This window comes from Nannospalax galili, unplaced genomic scaffold (assembly GCF_000622305.1).
Source record: "Nannospalax galili isolate Female #2095 unplaced genomic scaffold, S.galili_v1.0 scaffold664, whole genome shotgun sequence".
Classification (NCBI taxonomy): domain Eukaryota; kingdom Metazoa; phylum Chordata; class Mammalia; order Rodentia; family Spalacidae; genus Nannospalax; species Nannospalax galili.
In genome coordinates this window covers 4,799,544-4,821,251 of record NW_008354274.1, presented here as the reverse complement: position 1 = coordinate 4,821,251, position 21,708 = coordinate 4,799,544, and the positions used below count along the sequence as shown (strand labels likewise).

General features: G+C 53.0%; 2 protein-coding genes across 7 annotated transcripts in view; both read left to right on the top strand.

The window, feature by feature from the left end:
• The window catches only part of Sun1 (Sad1 and UNC84 domain containing 1), a 56,467-nt gene extending 54,970 nt beyond the window's left edge, over positions 1–1,497 (top strand). For all 5 annotated transcript variants that reach the window (XM_008851445.2, XM_029555148.1, XM_029555147.1 and 2 more), the window contains one exon: positions 39–1,497. In XM_008851445.2, coding sequence (XP_008849667.1) covers positions 39–152 — 114 coding nt within the window. In that variant the 3' untranslated portion in view covers positions 153–1,497. The remainder of the gene's footprint in view (positions 1–38) is intronic.
• Positions 1,498–3,269: 1,772 nt separating this feature from the next.
• Positions 3,270–21,504, top strand: Get4 (guided entry of tail-anchored proteins factor 4). Of its 2 annotated transcripts, none has more exons than XM_008851439.3 (9): positions 3,270–3,560; positions 13,309–13,387; positions 13,748–13,826; positions 14,595–14,744; positions 16,687–16,825; positions 18,254–18,394; positions 18,483–18,558; positions 18,744–18,816; positions 20,392–21,504. In XM_008851439.3, exons 1-9 carry the CDS (start codon positions 3,406–3,408, stop codon positions 20,478–20,480), a joined length of 981 nt encoding a protein of 326 aa, XP_008849661.1. In that variant the 5' UTR covers positions 3,270–3,405; the 3' UTR covers positions 20,481–21,504. The 2 variants fall into 2 exon arrangements, with proteins under 2 accessions (XP_008849661.1, XP_008849660.1); XM_008851438.3 differs by having other exon boundaries at positions 3,296–3,560; positions 13,745–13,826.
• Positions 21,505–21,708: the final 204 nt, after the last annotated feature.

Genomic DNA, 21,708 nt, shown 5'->3' with positions numbered 1-21,708 from the left:
GGCTGCTAATCTGAAATAACTTATTCCCTTGACTTCAGGAAAGACCTGACCGAGCCTTTCAGATTGTGGAGCTCCGAATCCTGTCCAACTGGGGCCATCCCGAGTACACCTGCCTCTACCGGTTCAGAGTCCATGGAGAGCCCAGCCAGTAGTGCACACCCAGCCTTGTACATGTCTGTATATACCAGGATGCCAGATACTGGAACCCTTAGGGAGAGAGCACAAGAACACAGGAACCCGTGACCCCTCAATAAATGACACGGCCAAGGACCCATGTTGAGTCCTCTGAAGCTGTGCGTGTGTGCTCAGAGCCCCACAGTGTGGCAGGGTCTGCAGCTCCATTTGAATATATGGTTCTCAATCACTTCCTTTGTTGTGGGGGTTTGCTTAAGAACATAAAGAAGCCAAACAGATGGGCTGGCAGGATCTTGGCTCTTGATGCTTGGAGGCTGAACCCTGCCCTGCTTTGTCCTCTATACATCAGGACAAAAGTCTGTTCCATTGCTAGACCACATTTCTTTCAGGGAAAACCATCGTCCCCTTTTCAGCCTGACTCCTTTAGGTCCCCAGGTGGGGCAGGGCTAGGTGTGTCCTGGGCTGTTACTTCTAGCTGGGACCTGCAGTACTGATAACCCATAGGACATGGAGTGGGCTTTTGCCAAGGGAAGGAATAACCTGAAAAGACGTGATCCAGAAGGGCAGTTCGGGTCCATGCACATGTGAATGGAACTCTCAGGTCTTGGGCTAGGCTGTTCCTCTTCGGATTCACAGTAGGGACAGGAACCAAGAAATAAAACCCCCAATATCCTCAAGCTGTGTTGGGCTCTGCTGAAGGAGGAACACTAAGGTGCCACACTGCAGGTGGTTCTGATGATGTCACTTGTTCTTTCCCATAGCATATCTGCTCTTAGGTATGCCTCTGTACCACACTGTTGGTCCGTCTCACCTAACTCAATTTGGTTATAATTAATATTTAGACTATTTTATGAGCAGACTTTGTAACTGATATGTCTTCTGGGCACTTGAAATGTTCAGATGTTTTACCTAAAGAATTGTTGTGTTTCATTGGTTAAGACAGCCCTAGTGGAGCACAGGCTCGATCTGTCCCGGGGCTTTGGGTTCTGAGGTTTTGTGCATGTTGCACAGTCTTTGAGGGCAGTGGCTGGAAGCAGCATGTTCCTACTCCCTGTTGGAGCCACTGCCTAGACAGGCAGGTTGGGTCACATGCACACATACTGCAGGTTACACACAGAAGTCAAAATTTCCTATATTAAACTAAGTTTGGGAGTTGGGGTGGAGATATTTTGAGTATTTATTTTTAAAGATGCAAGATAGGACTTTGTGCAATGTATTTTTGTAAATGTTTCTCAGAATATTTGTCTCTGGCAGTGCTTCTGCCTCCAAATTAAGATGCTGTTGGGATGTGGACATAAAAGTTTTAATTTTTAAAAGTGCATGTGACACCAAGTGAATAATAAAAGTGTATTTCTTTTCTCAGCTTGGTTTGTCGGACTGCTAGGTTTGTGTGCTCAGTCTGCTGGGTCCTGTGGACACTGGCACAGTCTTCCAGAGCTTCTGTCCTCTTCCTGGTTAAGGGAGTCCACTCTGCTCAGACAGTGGGCAGAGACTTCAGGTCTGGGTGTGATTAATTGTGGGGCCCTTGCAGAGCCAAACACAGGGCCCTGGGCTCCATTTTCCAGAGCACCCTGCCACCACAGCCTATTAGATGTATTTTGTCATAAAGAACTTTTTTTTTTTTTTTTTGGTCTTTTTGAGACAGGGTCTCCCTGTAGCTCAGAGCTGTCCTGGAACTCACTATGTAGACCAGGCTGGCCTTGAACTCACAGAGATCTGCCTCCCGAGTGCTGGGATTAAATTTTTTTTTTTTTTTTAAATAGTAGGCCTGTTACCCAGGCATTGCTTTCTCCTGCCCCAGGTTCCTGCTGTCATTTGGAATCTAAAAAGATTAGAGAATTCCAGAAACAATTTCAACTATTGTACCTTTCTACTGCATCCAGATTTATCCAGATGAGTCATCCCTCTTGGCACATCCATGCTGTATATACTGTGTGATCCTCTGTCACTAGCAGGTGTCTGGGTCATCAAACTGTCCTGGCGTCACACTAATGTGCTCAAGTGACCTTTATGTGGTGTTGCCCACAGGGCATCTGTCATCTCAGAAGAGTGAACATGAATTGGATGTTTACCATGCTTAAGCTAAAGCAAGTAGTCATGCTGGTGTGTGCATACAACACAGGTCCAGCGGGATATGGGAGTGTGTGCCTGTAACTAAATACTAGGAAGGTTGTAGGAGGATCACGAGATCCTGTCTCAAAAGATGAAGGCCTGGCGTGTATAGCTCAGTTATCTAGCAAACATTTGCCCTGAATTTTATCTCCAGCACGGCAAAAACTAAATTCCGTGTAAGATTCCGTAACTTGAATCTTGAATACCATCAGGAAGTCCCTCTAACCATGGCCAGGCCTCCCCTTCCCCGCTTTCATATGCTCTAACAATGACTGGGCCCCCTTGTCTCCACCCATTCTAGCATGAGCAGGAGGCCCAGTCCCCACTGTCGCCCTTTGCCGCCTAGAGCTGCACTCCGGGGCAGGTGTGAGGTAGGAACTCGAGAAGGTCCTAAAATGCGTCTGGTTCAACCACATGACCACGGCAACTTCAAGGGCGCTGAAGCAGTGGCCGCCAGGTCTCAAAGGCCTACCTTCGGCAGCTATAGAGGCAACTGGCGTTGGGCAGGGAGCAGCGTCCAGCCTCAGACTGGCCACGCCCACGCCCACGTAATTCCTCCCCGGGCGCATGGCGGCTCGCAGGCTCCGCCGTTTTCGTAGGCCCGCTCAGGGCACATGGCGGGCCGCAGGCCCCGCCCTGTTCTCGTAGGTCCTCCCACGCGCGCGTGGTGGCTCACAGGTTCCGTCCTGCCCACGTAGCCTCGTTCTAATTCTCTGGGCTGCCGGCAGGCTCTGTTCACTTAGCCCTGCACAGGACATATGGAGGCCCGCCTGGCCCCGCCCACGAGTACAAGGCGACCCGCAGGCCCCGCCCTGCCTTAGTGACCTCACTCGCAGGGCTGCCCACAGGTCTGGCACCGTTTCCGTAGTCGCGCCCACGAGCACATGGCGGCCGGAAAACTCCGCCTTGGTTACGTAGCCCGCTCCACGCTCAGAGGGCCTCCGGCAGACCAGCCAGGGGCGTGACGTTGTCCCTCTTACGCGGGTGCCACCAGACTCCACCGCCCCTTCTCTAGTCACGTGCGTCCCGCGGCGCGCCCCTCTTCGTGCGGCTCCTCGCGGCCACCGTAGAGGGCGTGGGGCGGCCGCGGGGACGGAAGCCGGGAGGCGCCGCCGACCGCGCCTGCGACACCGTCAGCCCTGCGCGGAGCGCCGGCCCATGGCGGCGGCGGCGGCGATGGCGGAGCAGGAGGGCGCCCGAAATGGTGCCCGCAACCGCGGGGGTGTCCAGCGCGTGGAGGGCAAGCTCCGTGCCAGCGTCGAGAAGGGCGAATACTACGAGGCACACCAGATGTACCGGACCCTCTTCTTCAGGTGGGCGCGGGCGGTGGCTTGCCGCCGGGGCCCCGCCCCCTCCGCTACCCATTGGCCGTCCCGCGGCGCCCCGCACCTTCATTGGTCCACGCGACTGCCTGTCTCAGGCGGCCGTAGTGGGGGCGGCGGGCGGCGGGCTCAGACTACCGGGCTGGGCCTCAGCTTCTCCGCCCGGCCTTCTCTTTCCCGGCCTTCTCCTTTTCTCAGCTTCGCCTTCTTAGGACCTTGAACTCTCTCCCGGTCTGGCCTCCCCTTCCCAGACCTCATTCCGCAGCCAACCTCTCCTCAGGCTTCCCCGATCCCGGGCCCAGCCTTCCCTGACCGCCCCTTTGCTGTTCCCTAGGCTTCCTTTCGCCTCTCCTTCCCTGGGCCCAGCCTTATTCCATGGCCTTCCCTTTACTTAATCGCCCTCGGCCGCCTCCTTTACTGGCCTCTCCTTCCCGCCAGTCTGTCTTCTTTCCTAACCCACTCCACGCCTGGCTTCCCTTCCCCAGAGCCTCCCGCTGATAGATCTGGTATCAGAGCAGCTTCTCCGGGCCCTCCTTTCTGTGGCCAGTGATTGGAGGATGCAACCAGCTCAAGTGTGGTGGGGTGCTGACCCAGTGGGCCAGGCCCTGTCCACGTGCAGTGCTCCTTCCAGGCTCCGTGGCTGGGCCTGGGTAATCTACCTGCTGATAATCTCTAGTTCAACCTTTACTTATAACTGTAGGACAGCCGCATCATTGCTCCGTGTCCATGGTGTGGGTTTGGCCTTTGCGCCCTTCAGACTTACTTTCCTTTTTTTTTAATAGGCTTTATTTCTTACGGTAGTTTTAGGTTCACAGTGAAATGAGTGGAAAGTCGGTTCCCTGTGTCTGCCAAGAGGCACCATGCCAGTGGGACCCTGTGCAAGTGGAATGGCTCTCAAAATCAACACCCCTTCCAGGTTGACGCTGGCATGCTGTGTTTTGGGGGCTGGACTAAGGTGCCATGAACTAGTCACCAGCATGGCCCATCACACAGTGGTTAAAGTGCCTCGAAGCCCCCTGTGTTGTGTTGGAGGTTGTTCTCAAGGCTCTGGCGATCCTCCCTCTTCTGGGTGCTCCTCTACATTTGAGGATAGTCCCACCTCTTCCCACGTTCCTGAGTGAGCCTGGCAAGCACCCCGGTGGACACAGTGGAAAAGGCATGTGATCAAGGTCACATGTGGGAGTTACCAGTCCAGCAGGGACTGATAGTGTCCCTCCACAAGGCTGCATTGAGCCCAGGGCCTTGGCAGGTGTGGGCTGTGCCGTGGCGTCTTAGTTCAAGATACTTGTCGCTGGCTTCCCCTCCTGGGCAGCCTGGATTAAGAGCAGGGGTTTTGTCACTGACTGGCAGCTTAGGGAGGATGTTAGTCCTAACTGTAATCACACGTGACCTGAAGGGCAGCCTTGTTCCCAAATTTTCTGTGTATTGAACCAAACACTAAATACAAAACAGTTGAACCTCATCTGGTTTCACTTGTATTCTGACTGCCTTTTTTCAAAACTCTCTTGACTTGGGAAGATACTTGCTTGATCCTTGAGAATGTTTAATTTTACTTGTAGCAGGAGCCAGTCCCTAATAATTGATGCAGTAGGTGGTTGGTGGGGTTTTGTGGGGATTGAACCCAAGATGTCACACATGCTAGGCAAACACTCTACCTCTGAGTTACACCCAGCCTTTTTCCTTTTCTTTCTTTCTTTTTTTTTTTTTTTAAACTTCTTAAAGTTTAAAGATACTGTGTCAATAAGTTGCCCAGACTATCCTTTAACTCACTCTGTTGCCCAGGCAGGCTTTGTACTCCTAATCCTTCTGACTATGCCTGGGTCACCAGTTGTTAGTTTTTATGTGAGTTGAGCTGGCACTGGATGGGATCAGCCAAGTGGCCTGAGTGGTCGTTGAATGAACAAGCCAGGAGACAGACACTGCCTTGGACTGCAGGGGCGCCTCTGGTGGGCCAGTCTTCACTTGCACAGCTCTCAGTTGTAGCCTGGTGTCTGCGGTTCTTGGGAGATGTAAGCGTTTGTCAGTGATTTATTGACAGAAGTGGATCTTTCCAGAGTGATCATGTTACTGTTTTGACCTGGAAACATGCTTGTTAACTTTCTGTTATGTGACCAGATGAGTCTCTTGGTCAAGGGTGAACTAGGGGTGGTGATGGACATGTTCTGCCTCGCTTTTGGGCCATGTGTTGTGAGCTCACAAGGACTTTGTCATCAAAGGGCTGAAGTTTATGTGGCCCAGCACTCATTACAGCTTCCTTGGATCACCTAGAAATGAGGGTGCTACCTCACCACTGCTGCCCAGGGGACCCAGAAGTTGCTATGGATCTCCACATGGGCTCAGAGACACTTCATAGGGTGTGGCTGCTGGAGACATCAGAATGTACAAAGGACACTGGTTTCTCAAGTTTGTGTGTGTCCTCGTGTGAATGTCCAAGGATAACTTGCAGGAGTCTGTTCTCTCCTTCCACTGTGTGGGTTCCAGGGATTGAATTCAGTTTATCAGGTTTGGTGGCAAGTGCCCTTACTTGCTGAGCATTTCACTGACCCTGGTTTTTCAGTTTCTTTCTCTAGTACTTGATGTTTGCATATTTACATTGCTTAAATTTGCCTAAAATGTGTAGTTTGATGGACTTGGACTAGATGGTGACCCACAGCCCTGACCCTGACTGCTATTTTCACTCTGGCCTCCCCAGCCCCCCAGGTTTTCTGATCCTCAGCACAGCTTGGGCAGCAAGATCTTCATTCTGTACTGTGGCCAAGTGGCTCTCTATCTGGATTTCTAGTCTACTCAGCCTAAGTGTTCTGAGTATGATCCACATCCATAGGGCATGGCTGGGTATTCTCTCCTGTGAATGTGACATGACCCCATTTTAACCCACTTATCTCCCCTTTTGGGAGGAGTGGGGGACTGACAGTCCACAGAGATTGAGCCCTGGCCTCTGCCCTAGCCCTGGTCCAGGTGGGGCAGGCCACCTTTTCTCTCCAGACTTCTCTGCTGGGACAAAGAATGAATTTGCAGGTCTGGTCAGAAAGCTGGAAGCTGTTTGGCTTCACTAGAGTGAGCTCAGTGCCACCATGCTGGCCTCCAAGGTCCCAGGTGCTCTGGGTGAGGGGCCTTCCTCCCTGCACCTCCCCAGTCCCTGCTGCATTGCACTAACTGTCCTTCCCAGGCTCTTCCTGGGACCTGTTTGAATTGCTAGCTGTGACCTGTAACCTTATTTGCCTTTGTTTTGTTTTAAGACAGGACCTCCTTGTATCTCCAGTTGGCCTGAAACTCACTGTGTAGACCAGGTTGGTCTGGATCTAACAGAGATCTGCCTGCCTCTGCCTCCCGAGTGCTGGGTTTAAAGGCCTTATTTGCTTCATATGTCACATAAAGCAATGTTTAAAAAGAAAATCTACGTACTGTGTTGTGCACACAAAGTAGCCCTACTAAAGCTGCCAAGTAAAATATCCTTGTCCCTGGATGCCTGTGTGTTCGTGCACCGGTGGTGGTTCAAGATTGATTTTGAGTGTGTCCAGTCAGTTCTTCACCTTATTTTTTGAGGTCTTTTGTTGAACCTAGCACTTGCTTTTTCAGCTGGGCTGACTGACTGAAGCCCTAGGATACCAATATCTGACCCCCAGCACTGGTGCTACAGATGCACACACCATACCAAGCTTTTATGTGGGTGCTAGAGATGGGAGCTCAGGTCCTCACATTTGCATAGCATGCAGTTCACCACTGAGCCATCTCTCCAGCCCACGGGCCAGCTTCTCTCCAGCTCCAGTCTCTGCTGTCTTCATCAGACCCTATACTTACATGGTTCCCTTAGCTCAGGCTGGCCTCAAACTCACTATGTAGCCAAAGATCTTGACAACTTCTGACCCTGCTGCATCCATTTCCTAAGTGTACAATGCCCAGTTTTTGCCATACTGGGGATGGAACCCAGAGCTTCATGCATGCTAAGCAAGCACTCTAGCAACTGAGCTATGCTCTCAGCCCCAAGTACGGGGATGGCAGGCATGAATCAGTGTGCCCAGCTCATAAGAGCAGAATCTGTTAGAGCCCTGGCACAGACCTTCCCATGTGAGTTAGATGAGACATTTGTTGCTGTGAATCTCATTAGGGCTGGCGGAGTATACCCACCCCCTGTAGCATGCAAAGCCAACGCTGTAGAAGCTGCTTTTGGATGTCACACAGGGCCTTGTGTGTGGAACTAGGCACCAGGGAAGGCTGGCTACTTTGTCCTGTGACCTTGGGACATCCAACTGCTTAGTCACCAGAAATGAAAATCACTCCTAGCTCCAGGAATTCTGTGATGAGAATTTTGTTTTCACTGGTGCCTGAAATTCTTATCTTTTCCAGCTTCCCTTGACCAGGCAACAGGTGAGTTGAGTCAGGTTGAACCTGTCTGGTGGGAGATCTTGATTCCAGGAATCTGGTCTTTCTTTGATGGAATGCTTCCTTACCTAAGCCTTAGAAGTGTGTCCTACACAAGCCAACCCAGACTAGTGACTATCACTGGCGAATAGGGCTTGCAATCTGCAGATGGCAGCACATGGCTGCCTGCCTTTGAGTTTATAGCACTTTTTTCCCAGAATGCCCCACGCATTACCAGAATTGTGTCATTTTTCCTGGGGAGATGTGAACAAATGTCTCTTCAGCCAGTAGAACACCAGCAACAGCTTCAAAGCAATGATTCCATCCAACTCTAACTTAGTGAAACTCTGCGTGTGTGTGTGCGTGTGTGTGTGTGTGTGTGTGTGTGTGTGTGTGTATTGGAGTGACTTACAGGAACACTGGTGACTTGAAGGAGGCCCCATCCCTAGAGTGCCCCACGTGACATACAGGTAGCTCAGCTGGTAGGAATGTATTCTCTCTCCAGCAATTGTTACCTTTTACATAGCCTTTGGGAGCAGCTCTGTGAACCTGTGTCAGGAGCTTCCTAAGCCTTTTGAGTGTAGTTTACTCCTGACTTTTAAGGCCCTCCCTCCAGGAGAGGGTGTTTCAATCCAGAGGAGGTAGTTACACAGCACTTTACCCACCCCTTTCGCCTACTCGTACAGTCTTTCTGCCTCTCTCCAGCAATGTTCATGACCTTGGAGGGGGTGATACAGCTGTTCAGTTTTTTTCCTTCACCTGTGGCTAGGTATGGGGCCCTTGTGCCAAGGAAACAGTCACTGAGTTCATGGAACTTGATTTGTTAGGAGTCTCTACAGTGCACCTCCTATTGCAAAAAAAGAAGTTTCTTTCCATGGTGACTGAGGCTGACAGCAGCAGTAATCTATGAATAAAACCACAAATTTGGCAGGCACAATATGTCCATGTAACAAAAGAATGGCAGGAGCCGCCCCAGTGAGGCCTGTGACCTTACCAGTCATGGGGCTTTTACCTTGGCTCGCAGTACCAGATACAAAGGCCAGGTGTGGTGGCACACGACTTTAATCCCAGCACTTTAGAGGCAGAGGCAGGTGAATCTGTGAGTTCCAGGCCAGCCAGGTTTACACTGTGAGACCCTATCTCAAAAAAACAGATTTGGTCTCAAATCGAGTCAGAAATCAGTTGGTTGCACCCATAACAGTTGTGACTCTAGTGTGCCAGTGGGTACATCTTCCCTGGCATGTTGGGACTGTAGCTTGCAGCATCCATAACTTTTCAGACAGAGACAGTTCTCTCCCAGCTACCTACATAGTGCTTTCTTGCATTTTGAGAGGGAGGAAGCTTCTAGTTAAGACCCAGGCTAAGTTATCTGTGTCCTACAGTCAAAGTATGTGGTATTTTCAGTAATAGGGACTCACCATCTGGTTCTGGCATGTAACCAACAGCCTATGTGGTTTGTGGGGCCTCCCTGGCTAACAGCTTTTAGAGCTGACCCAGCCCTGGCACTGGGATTTTAACCTTATAGCTGCCTTCCCTTTTCCCATTCAAGAAAGTGCCTTTGTTTAAGCTCTTTGACTGCTGTCTTTACCGTTCTTTTAGATGCTTTTAAAAACTCCAGAGTTAGGGTTATGTAATAGCAGCCTGTTTAGAGCCTGTGGGCAGGGTCTCTGAAGATGCACCATCTTCTGTTCCAGTAAGTACAGGTTAGGCTTGAGCAGCCAAAGGAATACTAAACAAAAAATTCAAATAGCGTGAAAAGATGCATCTTTAGTCAAAAGAGCAGGGTTTCGTACAGCCGAGTGAATGGGGAACCGTACCCATCTAGCCCTCTGTAAACCGCAGCCATTTTCCCTGAGCCACCTACCCTCCTCACTTGGAGTACTGCTGCTGCTGCCCTGGACTGCTGTACAGCTCCCAGCCCTGATGGTCTTTCGGGCTGGCTTGCCATGCCAACTGCTGAACCTGACTTTTTGGTTCCACTAGGCTGCAGACCACCACTGCAGTCCTTGACTCTCTGTTGGTCACATAGGGCTCCTACAAGGGGCCCCAGGCTGAGCAGACATCTCCCCCGTCAAACCTTGGACAAGCTTCATCTTTTTCCTTGCACTCTTTCATTTACATCCTCTGTGGACTGTTGCTTAGTTTAAAGCCTTCCAGGAGCTCAGCAGCACAGCACTGGCATCCTGTTAGTTTTCTCTGGGAATTCTTAACTCCTATAGATTTGCCACATTTACCTTCCAGTGGCCTGGACACATCCGTTTGTCTTTGCCCTTCTCTCCCCTTCTGGTTAATTTATCTCCTTCTGAACCCAATTTATCCGTCAGTCATTCAGATCTGCCAGAGCCTCACCTACTTCGTGATCACAGTCACAGGCTCAGGAAAGCCCCATTCCAGTCCCAAGTCCCTCTCTTTTGACTCTGCTATAATCACAGTTCTGTCTGACCCAGTGAACTGGGTGTCAGACACCACCTTTCTCCTGCCCAGTGCCTTCAGCGATGCTTGTCCTTCCTCTACTTTCAGTTCCTGATGGTCTTGGAGACTCAGCTGTTGATGAGCAAGTGTTCCTGCTGGCTCCTGTGAACCAGTCCACCAGGGACCAATTCCTTGATGCTGTAGTCTTTGTTTCAAGGAGTCAGGGGTGGTTACATTACTCAGTTTCTCTGCTTTCACAGTGCTCAGACTGATCCTATCCTCCCTGCTGTCCCACAGTCTTATGGACCAGGCTTATGCCAGGCCCTCTGACTTCTTGCTTAAAAGTCTCTTCAAGCCGGGTGTGGTGTCGCATGCCTTTAATCCCGGCACTTGGGAGGCAGAGGCAGGTGGATCTCTGTGAGTTCAAGGCTAGCTTGGTATACGTAGTGAGTTCCAAACCAGCTGGGGCTACAGGGAGACCCTGTCTCAAAAAGACCAAAAAAAGAAAAAAAAAGTCTCTTCACTCTAAGCCACGCAGGGCTGAGCAGCCCTGACCCTTGGCCCGCCTGCATGTGGAATCATGAGCTTTCCCTTCTCTATTAAAGGTGTAACCTGTGGGGTCTCTTCATTTCCACATCCTTTTCCTTGCTCTCTGGGTCTTCTATGAGTTCCAGGTTTTTGGATCCCAGGAAGGGCTCTTGAGCACAGATCTGACTTGAGCTCCCATTCCCCTGCATGCTGGTAGCTGTAAGCAGCAGTAAGCCTTTTCTGCAAAATCAGGCTTATGCTGCGGGTAGCATTTGCATTTTTTCACCCCACTTGTAATTCCTCCTTTACTCAGGCAGGGTCTTCGCAGGTAGACAGCTGAGCCTCATTTCCATGTCCTGTTGCCCACAGCAAAGGCAGGGCCACTGACGCCACAGACTGCTTACGGTCCTGTCCTGTAGGCACTGTATTCAAGGATTGTGATACATTCTCTAGTTTGTCAGTGGTTTGGGGCGGGGAGGACTCCATTCATCGGGGAGGCATGCCACCCTGTACCCAGCAGATGGCCACCCAGGGTGCTCCACTTTCAGATGGCTTGGCCTTGGTTACCTGTCTTACCATGCACAGCAGGGAGCAGCCACCACCACTATAGCAGGAGACATGCCATCCCCACCACAGGGGAAAGGCAGCCATATTGGGACATGCCACCCTGGCACGGATCAGCACCCATTTCAGGGTTGTGCTACTATTCTTCATCTTGTCACCAGTCTGTCAGTCCTTGTTTGTACACATCAGGTGTGTTGTGTGACTTCCTGGAGAGACAGGAATAAACATTTCACCCCAGATAGAGCACTGATGACAGACTAAAATAAGGATATGTACCCAACACCTGCTCAGTGAACCACTGAGCTTCTAGGGACTCCTTACAGGAGCATGTGTGACTCATACCCCAGCTCAGGCTGGGACTCAAAAGAGCTGCAACCCTGGAGTTCCAGCACAACTTTCAGCTGGTGGGTGGGCCTCTTCCCCAGTTACTATTATATAAACCAGGAGGGGGCGGGACACGACACATAACACGACACGGATGCCTTGGCCAGGAGCTTCCTGAGACTTACATGTCTTGTTTACCTCACCACTTTTAACGTGCCTCCTCCTCCAGGAGAGATTGTTCCCATTTGGAAGAACTAGACAGCAGCCAGGCACCTGGCTGGTGATGGGACCCTGGAGTGCATGGTGTCTCTCTGGGGACACTGCTGTCCGGAGTGGTGCTGACAAGGCCAGTCCATGACAGGGGACTTCCATCTTGTAGTGCTGGCTTTTGCCTCATGGCCTCACCCTTAGTGCAGCCACAAGAAGAACCCTACCAAAGGTGTCTGGAAGGCACTGGTTATGGGATGTCCTGTGGCTGAACATCAGCCCTGTGTATTCCTAAGACTGATCCATCCTGATGGTGTCACAGCACACCCCCAGTACATCCGTAAGACTCATTCTCTCTGCTGATGTCAGGGCACTGCCCCAGGCCTGAGTTGTTGTCGCCTGTGCATCCCTAAGACTCATCTGCCCTTGCCATCTGCTGTACTGTTGATGCTTAAACCCCAGCCCCGGCTCTGTCCAGAGGAATCGGCCATGTTCTCTGGTGAAGGCGAGGAGGTGCTGGGCATACCTGCCCTTGCATTGACCTCTGTCTTCCATGCACTTTCTCTCGTCTGGGCTCTGCATGTCTATCGAGTGTCTGTGCTACCCTCTTTGGTGTTACTAGCATGGTTCTCAGGCCCAAAGTGGGCGAAGAACGCCGACTGAAGCTGGTGGGGTCAGAGTTGCTGCAGGCACCATTGCCGTAGTTCCTAGGGCTCTGTCCTCCCTCACCCCATGCATGCAGATCAGTCCTGTTTTTAGCTGAACAGTGTCCATCTCCCCTGCCCCATCATGGAGGTGTGTTGTGGCCTGGAGTCTCCTGGGTTACTTGAGCTGCTGAGCTGCTTTCTAGCTCCTGATCTATTGGGGCCTGGATTGGGGAAGGCCCCACATGTTCAGGCAGGTGTACAGCTGATGGGCCTGCACATTGAGCTTCCCACACTCCCAGCTAGTAGGATTAGTGGGGCTGGGACAGTCTTGGCATGCTCAGGAGCTGCACTCTGATGACATTTTAGCCACCCAGGCTGGGCCAGTGGGCACATGGATAGCACTCCCCGCAGGTGTCAGTATGGCACATGGGGCCCCACTCACACTGGGGCCTGGATTGGGGAAGGCCCCACATGTTCAGGCAGGTGTACAGCTGATGGGCCTGCACATTGAGCTTCCCACACTCCCAGCTAGTAGGATTAGTGGGGCTGGGACAGTCTTGGCATGCTCAGGAGCTGCACTCTGATGACATTTTAGCCACCCAGGCTGGGCCAGTGGGCACATGGATAGCACTCCCCCGCAGGTGTCAGTATGGCACATGGGGCCCCACTCACACCTGCCTCCCTCTCTGCTGTAGATACATGTCCCAAAGCAAGCATGCGGAAGCCCGGGAGCTCATGTACTCGGGAGCACTGCTGTTCTTCAGTCATGGCCAGGTAAGCACTGGCTGGGCAGGACACGAAATGGTGGTGATGAAGAGAGGCCTGGGGTGGGGGGCATCGGGCTACCTGGGCTCTGGCCAGTGCTAGCACAGGACCCTCATGTCCCCAGCAGCTAATGCTTTGATCTCCATGACTGTTACTGTGGGCCCTGGTGGCGGGAGCTGCAAGGCTCACTCTGTATTTACCAGGAGTCCTCAGTGACCAGCTGCATTGCTCAGTGTTCGGCGCAGTGTCCCCAGCTGTGAGTTCACAGGCTGCTGTCTGCAGACCCTGGGGCCATTAGCTCTACGTGAACTCCTGGAGGTCCGGGCACTGTTGCTAACTGTGGCTCTGTGCGTTGTGTGCCTGCAGCAGAACAGTGCTGCTGATCTGTCTATGCTGGTCCTCGAGTCCCTGGAGAAGGCGGAGGTGGACGTGGCCGATGAACTGCTGGGTGAGGACTATGCGCCGTGTGGTGCAGTGCATGGGAGTCTGTCATGTGAGCTGTCACAGCTGGTCCCTGATGACGTACCTCCAGAATCCCTTTCCCTCATCCAGTCCCACCCCGAGGGACTCCGCACTGGGGTTGGTCTTGTTCTGGGATGGTCACCCTGAGCCTATGGGCATGCACTATGGGGTGCACCATGCTGAGTAGGTGGCTGCACCTAAGCCCTGTCCCCTCTCTGGCTGCACTGTCTGCCCAGTGGTCATCCACTTGGCTGTTTGAATGGACAGCAGCCTCTCACCTGTGTCCAGAGACCCTGGCAGTTTATCCCAGTGAAGCTGGCATATGACTGGCAGAACCCTTTTGAAAACTACCCACCAGCCTCTGCTGCTACAGCCAGAGGAGGAAGATACTCTGAGCTGCAGCCTGACTTTACTGCCAATTCAAGCCTGTGCCTGCAGAGCCCTCCCATACCCACATCAGCCAGCATAGGACAGAGGACAGGCCAGCTGGGGAGGGCCCAGGCAGCCCAGACATGCGGGATACTCACTGACAACCCAGTGGTTTGTGGGTTTTCTTTTGAAGATAGATAATTGTGGGGATTTTTTTGGTTGAGGAGAGTTGAGACAAGATTTATGTAGCCCAGGCTAGCCTCAGCCTCACAACACATCTTTTGCGTCTGCCCCAAGTGCTGGGTTATGATACTTTGGTTCATTTGTGTAAATGCGTGACTCCTCATATGTGCTTTTGGTAAGGGTCTGCTTGTGTTGTTGGCAGAAAATCTGGCTAAAGTGTTCAGTTTGATGGATCCAAATTCTCCCGAGCGAGTAGCTTTTGTATCCAGAGCCCTGAAGTGGTCCAGTGGAGGGTCTGGGAAACTGGGCCATCCCCGGCTCCACCAGCTACTGGCCCTTACGCTGTGGAAAGGTAGGCCTTCAGCAGTTGAACACTGTATGTGCACCTGCCACTAATGAGGCGGGGCCTGAGGAATGCAGGCTAGCCTTTCTCTCACTGGCTAAGCCCAGCCTTTCTGCTTTGGTATGAAACCAGCCCTGGACAGACCTCCACCAGCGGGAGGTCCTTCCAGAAGGGACTCCTGGGTAGTGGGGCCACCCCCCTTCCAGTCTCTGTCCTGCTCTTCCCACAGGCCACAGGTTCCCCCTACACCATCCACTCCTCCCCTCTCCTGCACAGCCCTTCCATGGCTCCCTGCCCTGTAGTCTCCTTCCTACTGCTTATCTCATTTTCTGGTTGAGTATTTTGGGAATTATTTGGGTGTGCCTGGTACTCTTGGCTCTGAGTTGGCTAGGCAGAAGAACACAAGCGCCACATACATCTGCTGGGACTTGGACATGCCAGGCACCCCGTCCCCATGGTATTCTGGGGAGTTTGGTGTGGAGCTGTACCCTGTGAGAGTGGGGCCCTCACTTTAGCTCTCCCTGGTGGGGCTTCAGTGAGGGAAGTGACAAGGGAGGGTACACAGCAGCCTGTGGAGCACAGAGCACCTTCATTGGAGCCCCACCCAGGACTTGCAGAGATGTGAGCCAGAGTGCTGTCCCTCCAGAGCTGAGCATAGAAAGCACTGAGCAAGTGCTGCTGCTGTAGCCATGGCACAGCCACAGGATGCACATGTTCGTGCTCTGGGGGAACTGCACCCTCCACTCTGATAGCAGCTCTGCTGGGGCAAACTTCTGTACATCCTGTGGGTCTGGTGTCTCCCCTTTCCCTCCTCCTACACTCTGCCTTCACCCCAGAGTGCAGTGAAAACACCCAGAACTCAGCAGACTCAAAGACCAGAAAGTTGAGGGACACTCAACCCTACCTGAACGTAAAGCAGGGCCACCCACCCTCCTCAAGTGCACCTGCATGAGCCTTAGACCCTCTGCCGCCACCTTTTGGGCTATTCCTGTCCTCCAGCTGAGAGCAGGCTGTGTGTCACTGTGGGCCAGGCCTTCTCTGATGCATTCCTGGTATATGGTCTGGAGACAATGTCCAGTCTGCATGGTGCTGCCTACCACAGGGAGGGGGCTGCGATATTGGTCAGACCCACTTTGAGCAGAGTCAGAGAGACCTCCAAGAGAAGTCCTAGTGGCTGTGTACCTTGGGATGGGTGAGATGCTGAGCCCAGGCCATGACCACTCCAGGGCCTGCCACTGCTGCAGGAAGGGGAGTGTTCCAGGCACTTGCTGGGAGACTGGGTAGCTCAGGCTGCTAGGTACCCTGGGGCTTCCCTGCAGGGCTGGGAATGAGGGTCTGCCTTAGTTACTATCTTAAGTACTTAAGGCACCAAAAGTTCTGGGCAGAAAAGGCCCTTGTAGGTAGGTTAGGATCTGAGGTTTTGGAGGTGGGCGGCCCCTCATATCATGTCTTCTTATTGTCAGGGCTCTGGGAGGAAGAGGAATCCCAGGCTGGTCCTTGCTGCTCACCCAAGATTCCCAGCATGCTTTTGGAGGAGACTTACAGTTATATTACTGGACAGGTTTCTGCATTTGAACATAGCAGCAGGCATTGGTGATCTTTACTGTGCACACAGGAACCTCCCTTGGCCAGGACTGTCTAGTAACCAGGAGGCCAGTTTGTTATTGGCCCACCTCACAAGTGCACAAAGGTTAGGGAACCATAGCAGTCTCACTTAGAGCAGGAAGGAGAGAGACTTTGTGACCTTTTGGCACCAGGTCTTTGAGCATGAGGAAGCTGGTGACAGGCAGGTGTGAGTGGTGCATCCAGGGGTGGTGGGGTCCTAACAAGGCAACAGGTGTGCCCAGGTGAGTAGATGGGTAGGAGCAGGGAAGGAAGAGCAGTAGCTATCTGCACTCCTGTGCCCACATGTACCCACGTATGTCCATCTGCAGCTTCTTTCCCTTCACAGAGCAAAACTACTGTGAGTCTCGGTACCACTTCCTGCACTCCACGGATGGTGAGGGCTGTGCCAACATGCTGGTGGAATACTCCACCGCCCGGGGCTTCCGCAGCGAAGTGGACATGTTCGTGGCCCAGGCTGTGCTACAGTAGGTGTTCACAGGACTCTGGGGTCTTTGCAGATCTTAGGCTGGGTTCCAGAGACAGCCTTGAGCAGGCTACTGTGTCCCCAGACTATACCATGCTGGAGAGGAACCTCCCAGATGCCTCCCACGCAGGGAGCACACTCTCAAGGCTGTGTTTTCAGATGTGCCCCTCAGCCAGGCCCTCCCCCCCGCACAGTGGCCTCAGTGGTACTGCCAGAGCCGCCCTCCCTGCCCTGGGCCTAGTCCCGTGCCTGGGCCTTCCTTGCTTTTGCCCTTCCCCAGCAGATCCAGAGAATCAAGGCACCTACTAAATCTGGTGGGACAGTTGGCCTCTGCCTGCCCACAGCAGCTCAGGGTGGTGTTCATTTGGCTTTTGGGTTTTTTAATTTGCATTCTACATTTATTTATTTAGTGTGTGGAGGGGTGGCAGGGAGCACATGTGGAAGTCAGGACAACCTGCAGGAGTCAGTTTTCTCCTTTAACCATGTGGGTCCCAGGATTGAACTGAGGTCAGCAAGCTTGGTGGCAAGCACCATTGCACCAACCCTGGCACACCTGTTTAATTCAGGATTCGGCCTGCCCTTGTTAGGGAACAATGCTTACTCATGAACAGGCCTTGATTTGCAGGTGGCTGCAGGAGGGTTTGCCAAGGGGACTCAGCAAGATCTGATGATGCCGTTTTGCACGTCACCCACAGCCACGGGCTCTGCATCATTCCTGCTTTTACTGTTTTATTTCTTGAGACAGGGTCTCAGTGTAAAGGCCAGGCTGGCCTCAAACTCAGGAATCTTCCTGCCTCGGCCCTGAGTACCAGAGCTGCAGGCATACGCCACCATAAGCATCTGTTGGTTTTTTTTTTTGTTGTTGTTGTTGTTGTTTTTAAGGAATTAATCGCATTATGCCAGAGGCTTCTGCACATTGCCGAAGCTGCCATCTCCCCACCCAAGGCCTCTGGATAATTTTTCCTTGATACCTTGGGACTACTGGGGTGATATCCTCCTGGCCAGAGACCAGGGCTGCCCAGAGCCCAGAACAGCATCAGGGTTGGTGAGCTATTTCCTATCCAGCCGTCGGTGCCTTGTGCTCCAGACAGATGCAGACAGGTGTGGAGAAAGCAGAGCCCATGGTTGAGACATGAGCTCCCATTCAGGCCCCATTTCCCAGCTCTGTTGACCTTTAACAAGCGGCATCTCCTCCCTAGGCTTCACCTGTGTGCCCATGAGGGGCAGCCCCAGGATTCACCCCAGCCTCTCAGTTGCTGTGGCCCCCTGAGGGTCCCATTCGACCTGCAGAGGCACCAGAAGGTGTCAAAGCTAGGAAGGGTGCTGCTGTTGGCCTGGGCCTTCTGAGCCTGTCTTGGCCTCAGGAAGCAAGGTTTTCCAGGGTATCTGCCTGCAGGACTTGTGCCCACTTGAATATTCTCATGTGCAGATTTCTCTGTTTGAAAAACAAGAACAGTGCACTGGTGGTCTTTACAACCTACACACAGAAGCACCCGTCCATCGAGGACGGGCCACCCTTTGTTCAGCCCCTGCTGAATTTCATCTGGTTTTTGCTGCTGGCTGTGGACGGGTGAGTCCATCCATCTGGGTGATGGGTGTGTGTGTATGTGTGTGGTGCTGTGGGTCTCACTGGGAGGCATTCCTGGCTCTCATTGCAGTGGCAAACTGGCTGTGTTCACAGTGCTGTGCGAGCAGTACCAGCCATCCCTGCGGAGGGACCCCATGTATAACGAGGTAAGGCTTTCCTGCTTGGCCAAGGCTCACCACCTGGTCCGCGGCCTGGAGGAGAGAGGAGCAGGCAGACCTAACTGGGCCCCAAAGCTTGGGGGGGAAGGGATAGCAGGCATCCCCTACTGGGCCCTGTGGCTGGGCAGCTCTGCCTACCTGCCACCTGCTGACCACTGCCCTGCCTCTTGCAGTACCTCGACAGGATTGGACAGCTCTTCTTCGGTGTACCGCCCAAGCAGTCGTCCTCCTATGGAGGCTTGCTAGGTGAGCCGTGGGGCCAGGTCCCTGGCAGGTCGTTTCCCCAATCCTTCCTGCCTTGTTCCCAAACTGCCTGCAGTGGCCTCTCCTGTCCTCAGCAGACACAGGTTTCTCACTTGTTAAAGACTGGGGTGCTGCACCTCAGGGCCACAGGCATACTTGGTGGGTCTGAGCTCCAAATGTGAATGCCTCTCCACCAAGACAGGGCAGGAAATACAGTTGCAAGGACTTTACCATCTTTGCATCCTAGGTGTCCTGGTCTGCTTCTCTGTCTCTGGTGTTAAAGATTCAATCCAGGCCCTTTAACATGCTAGACATGTCCTTTACCACTGAACTACATCCCTCTCCCCTGCCCTCCGACTTGGTGTTCTAAGCAATTCCATTTCAGAGTTCAGAATTCCAGAGCACGTCCCGTTGGGGTTCCCTGCAGGACAGGCATCCTTGGGCTGTGCTGCTGGCAGGCAGCCGTGCCAGCACCATGCATGGCATGGGTTGTGACTAAGGCTCTGTGCCCTGCTAAAGTTGGAGTTTCCATGTGTATGCTATGGCAGGCAGCACAGTTGGAGGGAACTGAGCACTGGTCATTTGCTTGAGCTCCCTGGCCACTGATTGTGCCCTTGTGATTTTGGTGGAGACTGTGTGATGGGTTTTTCTCCTGATTTTTGTTGTTTTTGAGGCAGGGTCACAACCTGTAACTTAGGCTGACCTTGGTCATAGTTGTCTTGCCTCAGCCCCCAGAGTGCTGGGATCATTTGTGAGCCGTGCTCTGCAGCCTTCCTTCTAATGCCCATCTGTCTTGAGCTGATTGTCTGTGGTGGCCCCGTGTGGAGGCCCAGCTGTCTCCATTACTTTCTAGCAGAGCATTGCTGCCTTGTCTTGCCTGTGCCCATCAGTAGCCTGGTCAGAGTGACGTCTTTATGAGAGGCTGGCGTTCCACATATGCACACATTTCAGCCTGGAGTGGTGGTCCCAGGTTGACAGGCTGTGTGTGTCTATCATGCAGAGCTTTAATGTCAGCAGTTACCTTTCCCCAGAAATGGGGCCAGGGTGCTCGAGGGGGCCGCAAGGAAGTGTAAGCAGAGGAGCATTGGCATCTTCACCCCCAAGTGTTGCGGCAAACACCCACTGGCTCTGCTACCCTGGGTCTAGAAGAAACTCCGGGCTCAGGGTTGTACATGGTCATTCTAAGCCTCTCGCTCTCCATTTGAGATGTGCAGACAGGTGACAGCCATGAATATCTCAGGTATGGCCTTGACGCTCTGGTCCTCTTGTGTGAGTCTCAGTTCTGCAGTGCGCATGCTGTGCGACTCTCAGGTCTCCGTGGCACTCATGTGGTTCCTCCATGACTGTACCAGGTACTTTACTGTGGGAGGTTCAGAGTCTGTCTTGTTCCATCACAAGTCATCAGGGACATTCCTGGTGTGGCCTCCAGGAGCCTTAGCCAGCTCTGCCTCGGGCCTCTGTCCTACTGACCGTGGTGACTTGGGCAGTGAGCTCTGGGAAGGCTTCCAGGGAAGCCTCTGGGTAGTGTACCCTTCCTCTAGGTACTGACTGTCATTGGCTTGGTGTCTCTCCCTCTAGGGAACCTGCTGAGCAGCCTCATGGGCTCCTCAGAGCAGGAGGAGGGGGAGGAGAGCCAGGATGACAGCAGCCCCATCGAACTGGACTAAAGCTGCCCGGCCCACATGGAGGTGCCCATGGCTGGCACCGCTGGGACAGAGTCAGTGCCAGACCAGGCATGAGGCCCCTCACCAGCAGGCTTCTGGGTCCGTAGCTGGCAGGGCCGTCTGTGCAGAGTCTGTCCCTATTTATGTATGGTGGCTGAGGGCTGCGTGGCCTGCCTGTCGCTGTGTAGCCAGGACCAAGAGCGAGGTCCAGCACTGCTGGCCGACCGTGTTCCCTCAGATCATCCACAATAAAGCGCAGGCCTTGCTGCAGCACCTGCTGCCATCCTTGTCTCTGGTTCCTTGGGGAGGGCTGCGGGGTGATGCAGCAGCCTGGTGTCAGTGACTGCTGTCCCCTCCCCTGTGTCCAGCGTAGCCGCAGCATGCTGCAGGAGCAATGACTGCTAATGTGAGCTGGGCTGGCCCTGGGTCCTGCAGACAAGAGCAGGTTTCTTGTTTATCTTATTTTTGTTGACACGGGGTCATTTTGAAATCATGGTGTGCTTCCCACAGCAGGCAGAGCACGTGGGCCGTGGTGGCTGGGCTCCTTGGAGGTCACGAGCAGCCGGCCTGGTTGGTATCCCCTGGTCTACAAAGCTGTGGGCCCTGCTGTGCCCTGGTGCGGCCTGTGGTCCCTCTGTGAGAGTTCCAAGCTTTGGGGTCCTGCTGGTCCCTTTAGGCCCTGCGGTGCTGCTCAGGGGTGCTGTAGAGCTCCCCCTGTCCTCATGTTGCAGTATTTATTTTTACTGGGTGATGGATTTTTCAACCTAACATTTTAGGACTTAACCAAATAACCAGTCCAGAAATGAGCAGCCCCATCCATTACCACAGATAATATCCCACGCCACCAGTCTGATTATAAAGGGAGACACTTTATTTTTTCACAGTTAAATTAAGAGTTGTAGATTAATACACCTGGGTCATGCATGGGAAGGAGGGAAATAAGCATTATTTACTGTTTTAAAGAAAATGGAATTTAAAGGAAGGTTTGTGTCACCTGTTTGAGTATAAATAAATCCTTTGTACTGGGCTTCACGCTGGTCCTTTCTGGGTGACCTCCGGGCTGGGCATGGGGATAACTGTGGGCTAGGCGTTTGACCTCTGCCCCTGGGTTCAGGGGCCTTGGGCAGGGAGGGAGTGGCTATGCTGGGGTCCAGAGACTGCAGGCTAGGGTCTGGAGATCTGTGTTCCCCAGGCCTGACCTAGTGAGCTTGGAGGAGGTGTGACCTGTGCT

Excerpts from the sequence above, each read along its gene's own strand:
- Get4 (XM_008851438.3), top strand. The coding sequence starts at position 3,406 with ATGGCGGCGGCGGCGGCGATGGCGGAGCAGGAGGGCGCCCGAAATGGT. Across the intron at positions 13,827-14,594 it reads CGTGGCCGATGAACTGCTGG|AAAATCTGGCTAAAGTGTTC; the intron begins GTGAGGACTATG and ends TGTTGTTGGCAG. Across the intron at positions 16,826-18,253 it reads GTGGCCCAGGCTGTGCTACA|ATTTCTCTGTTTGAAAAACA; the intron begins GTAGGTGTTCAC and ends TCTCATGTGCAG.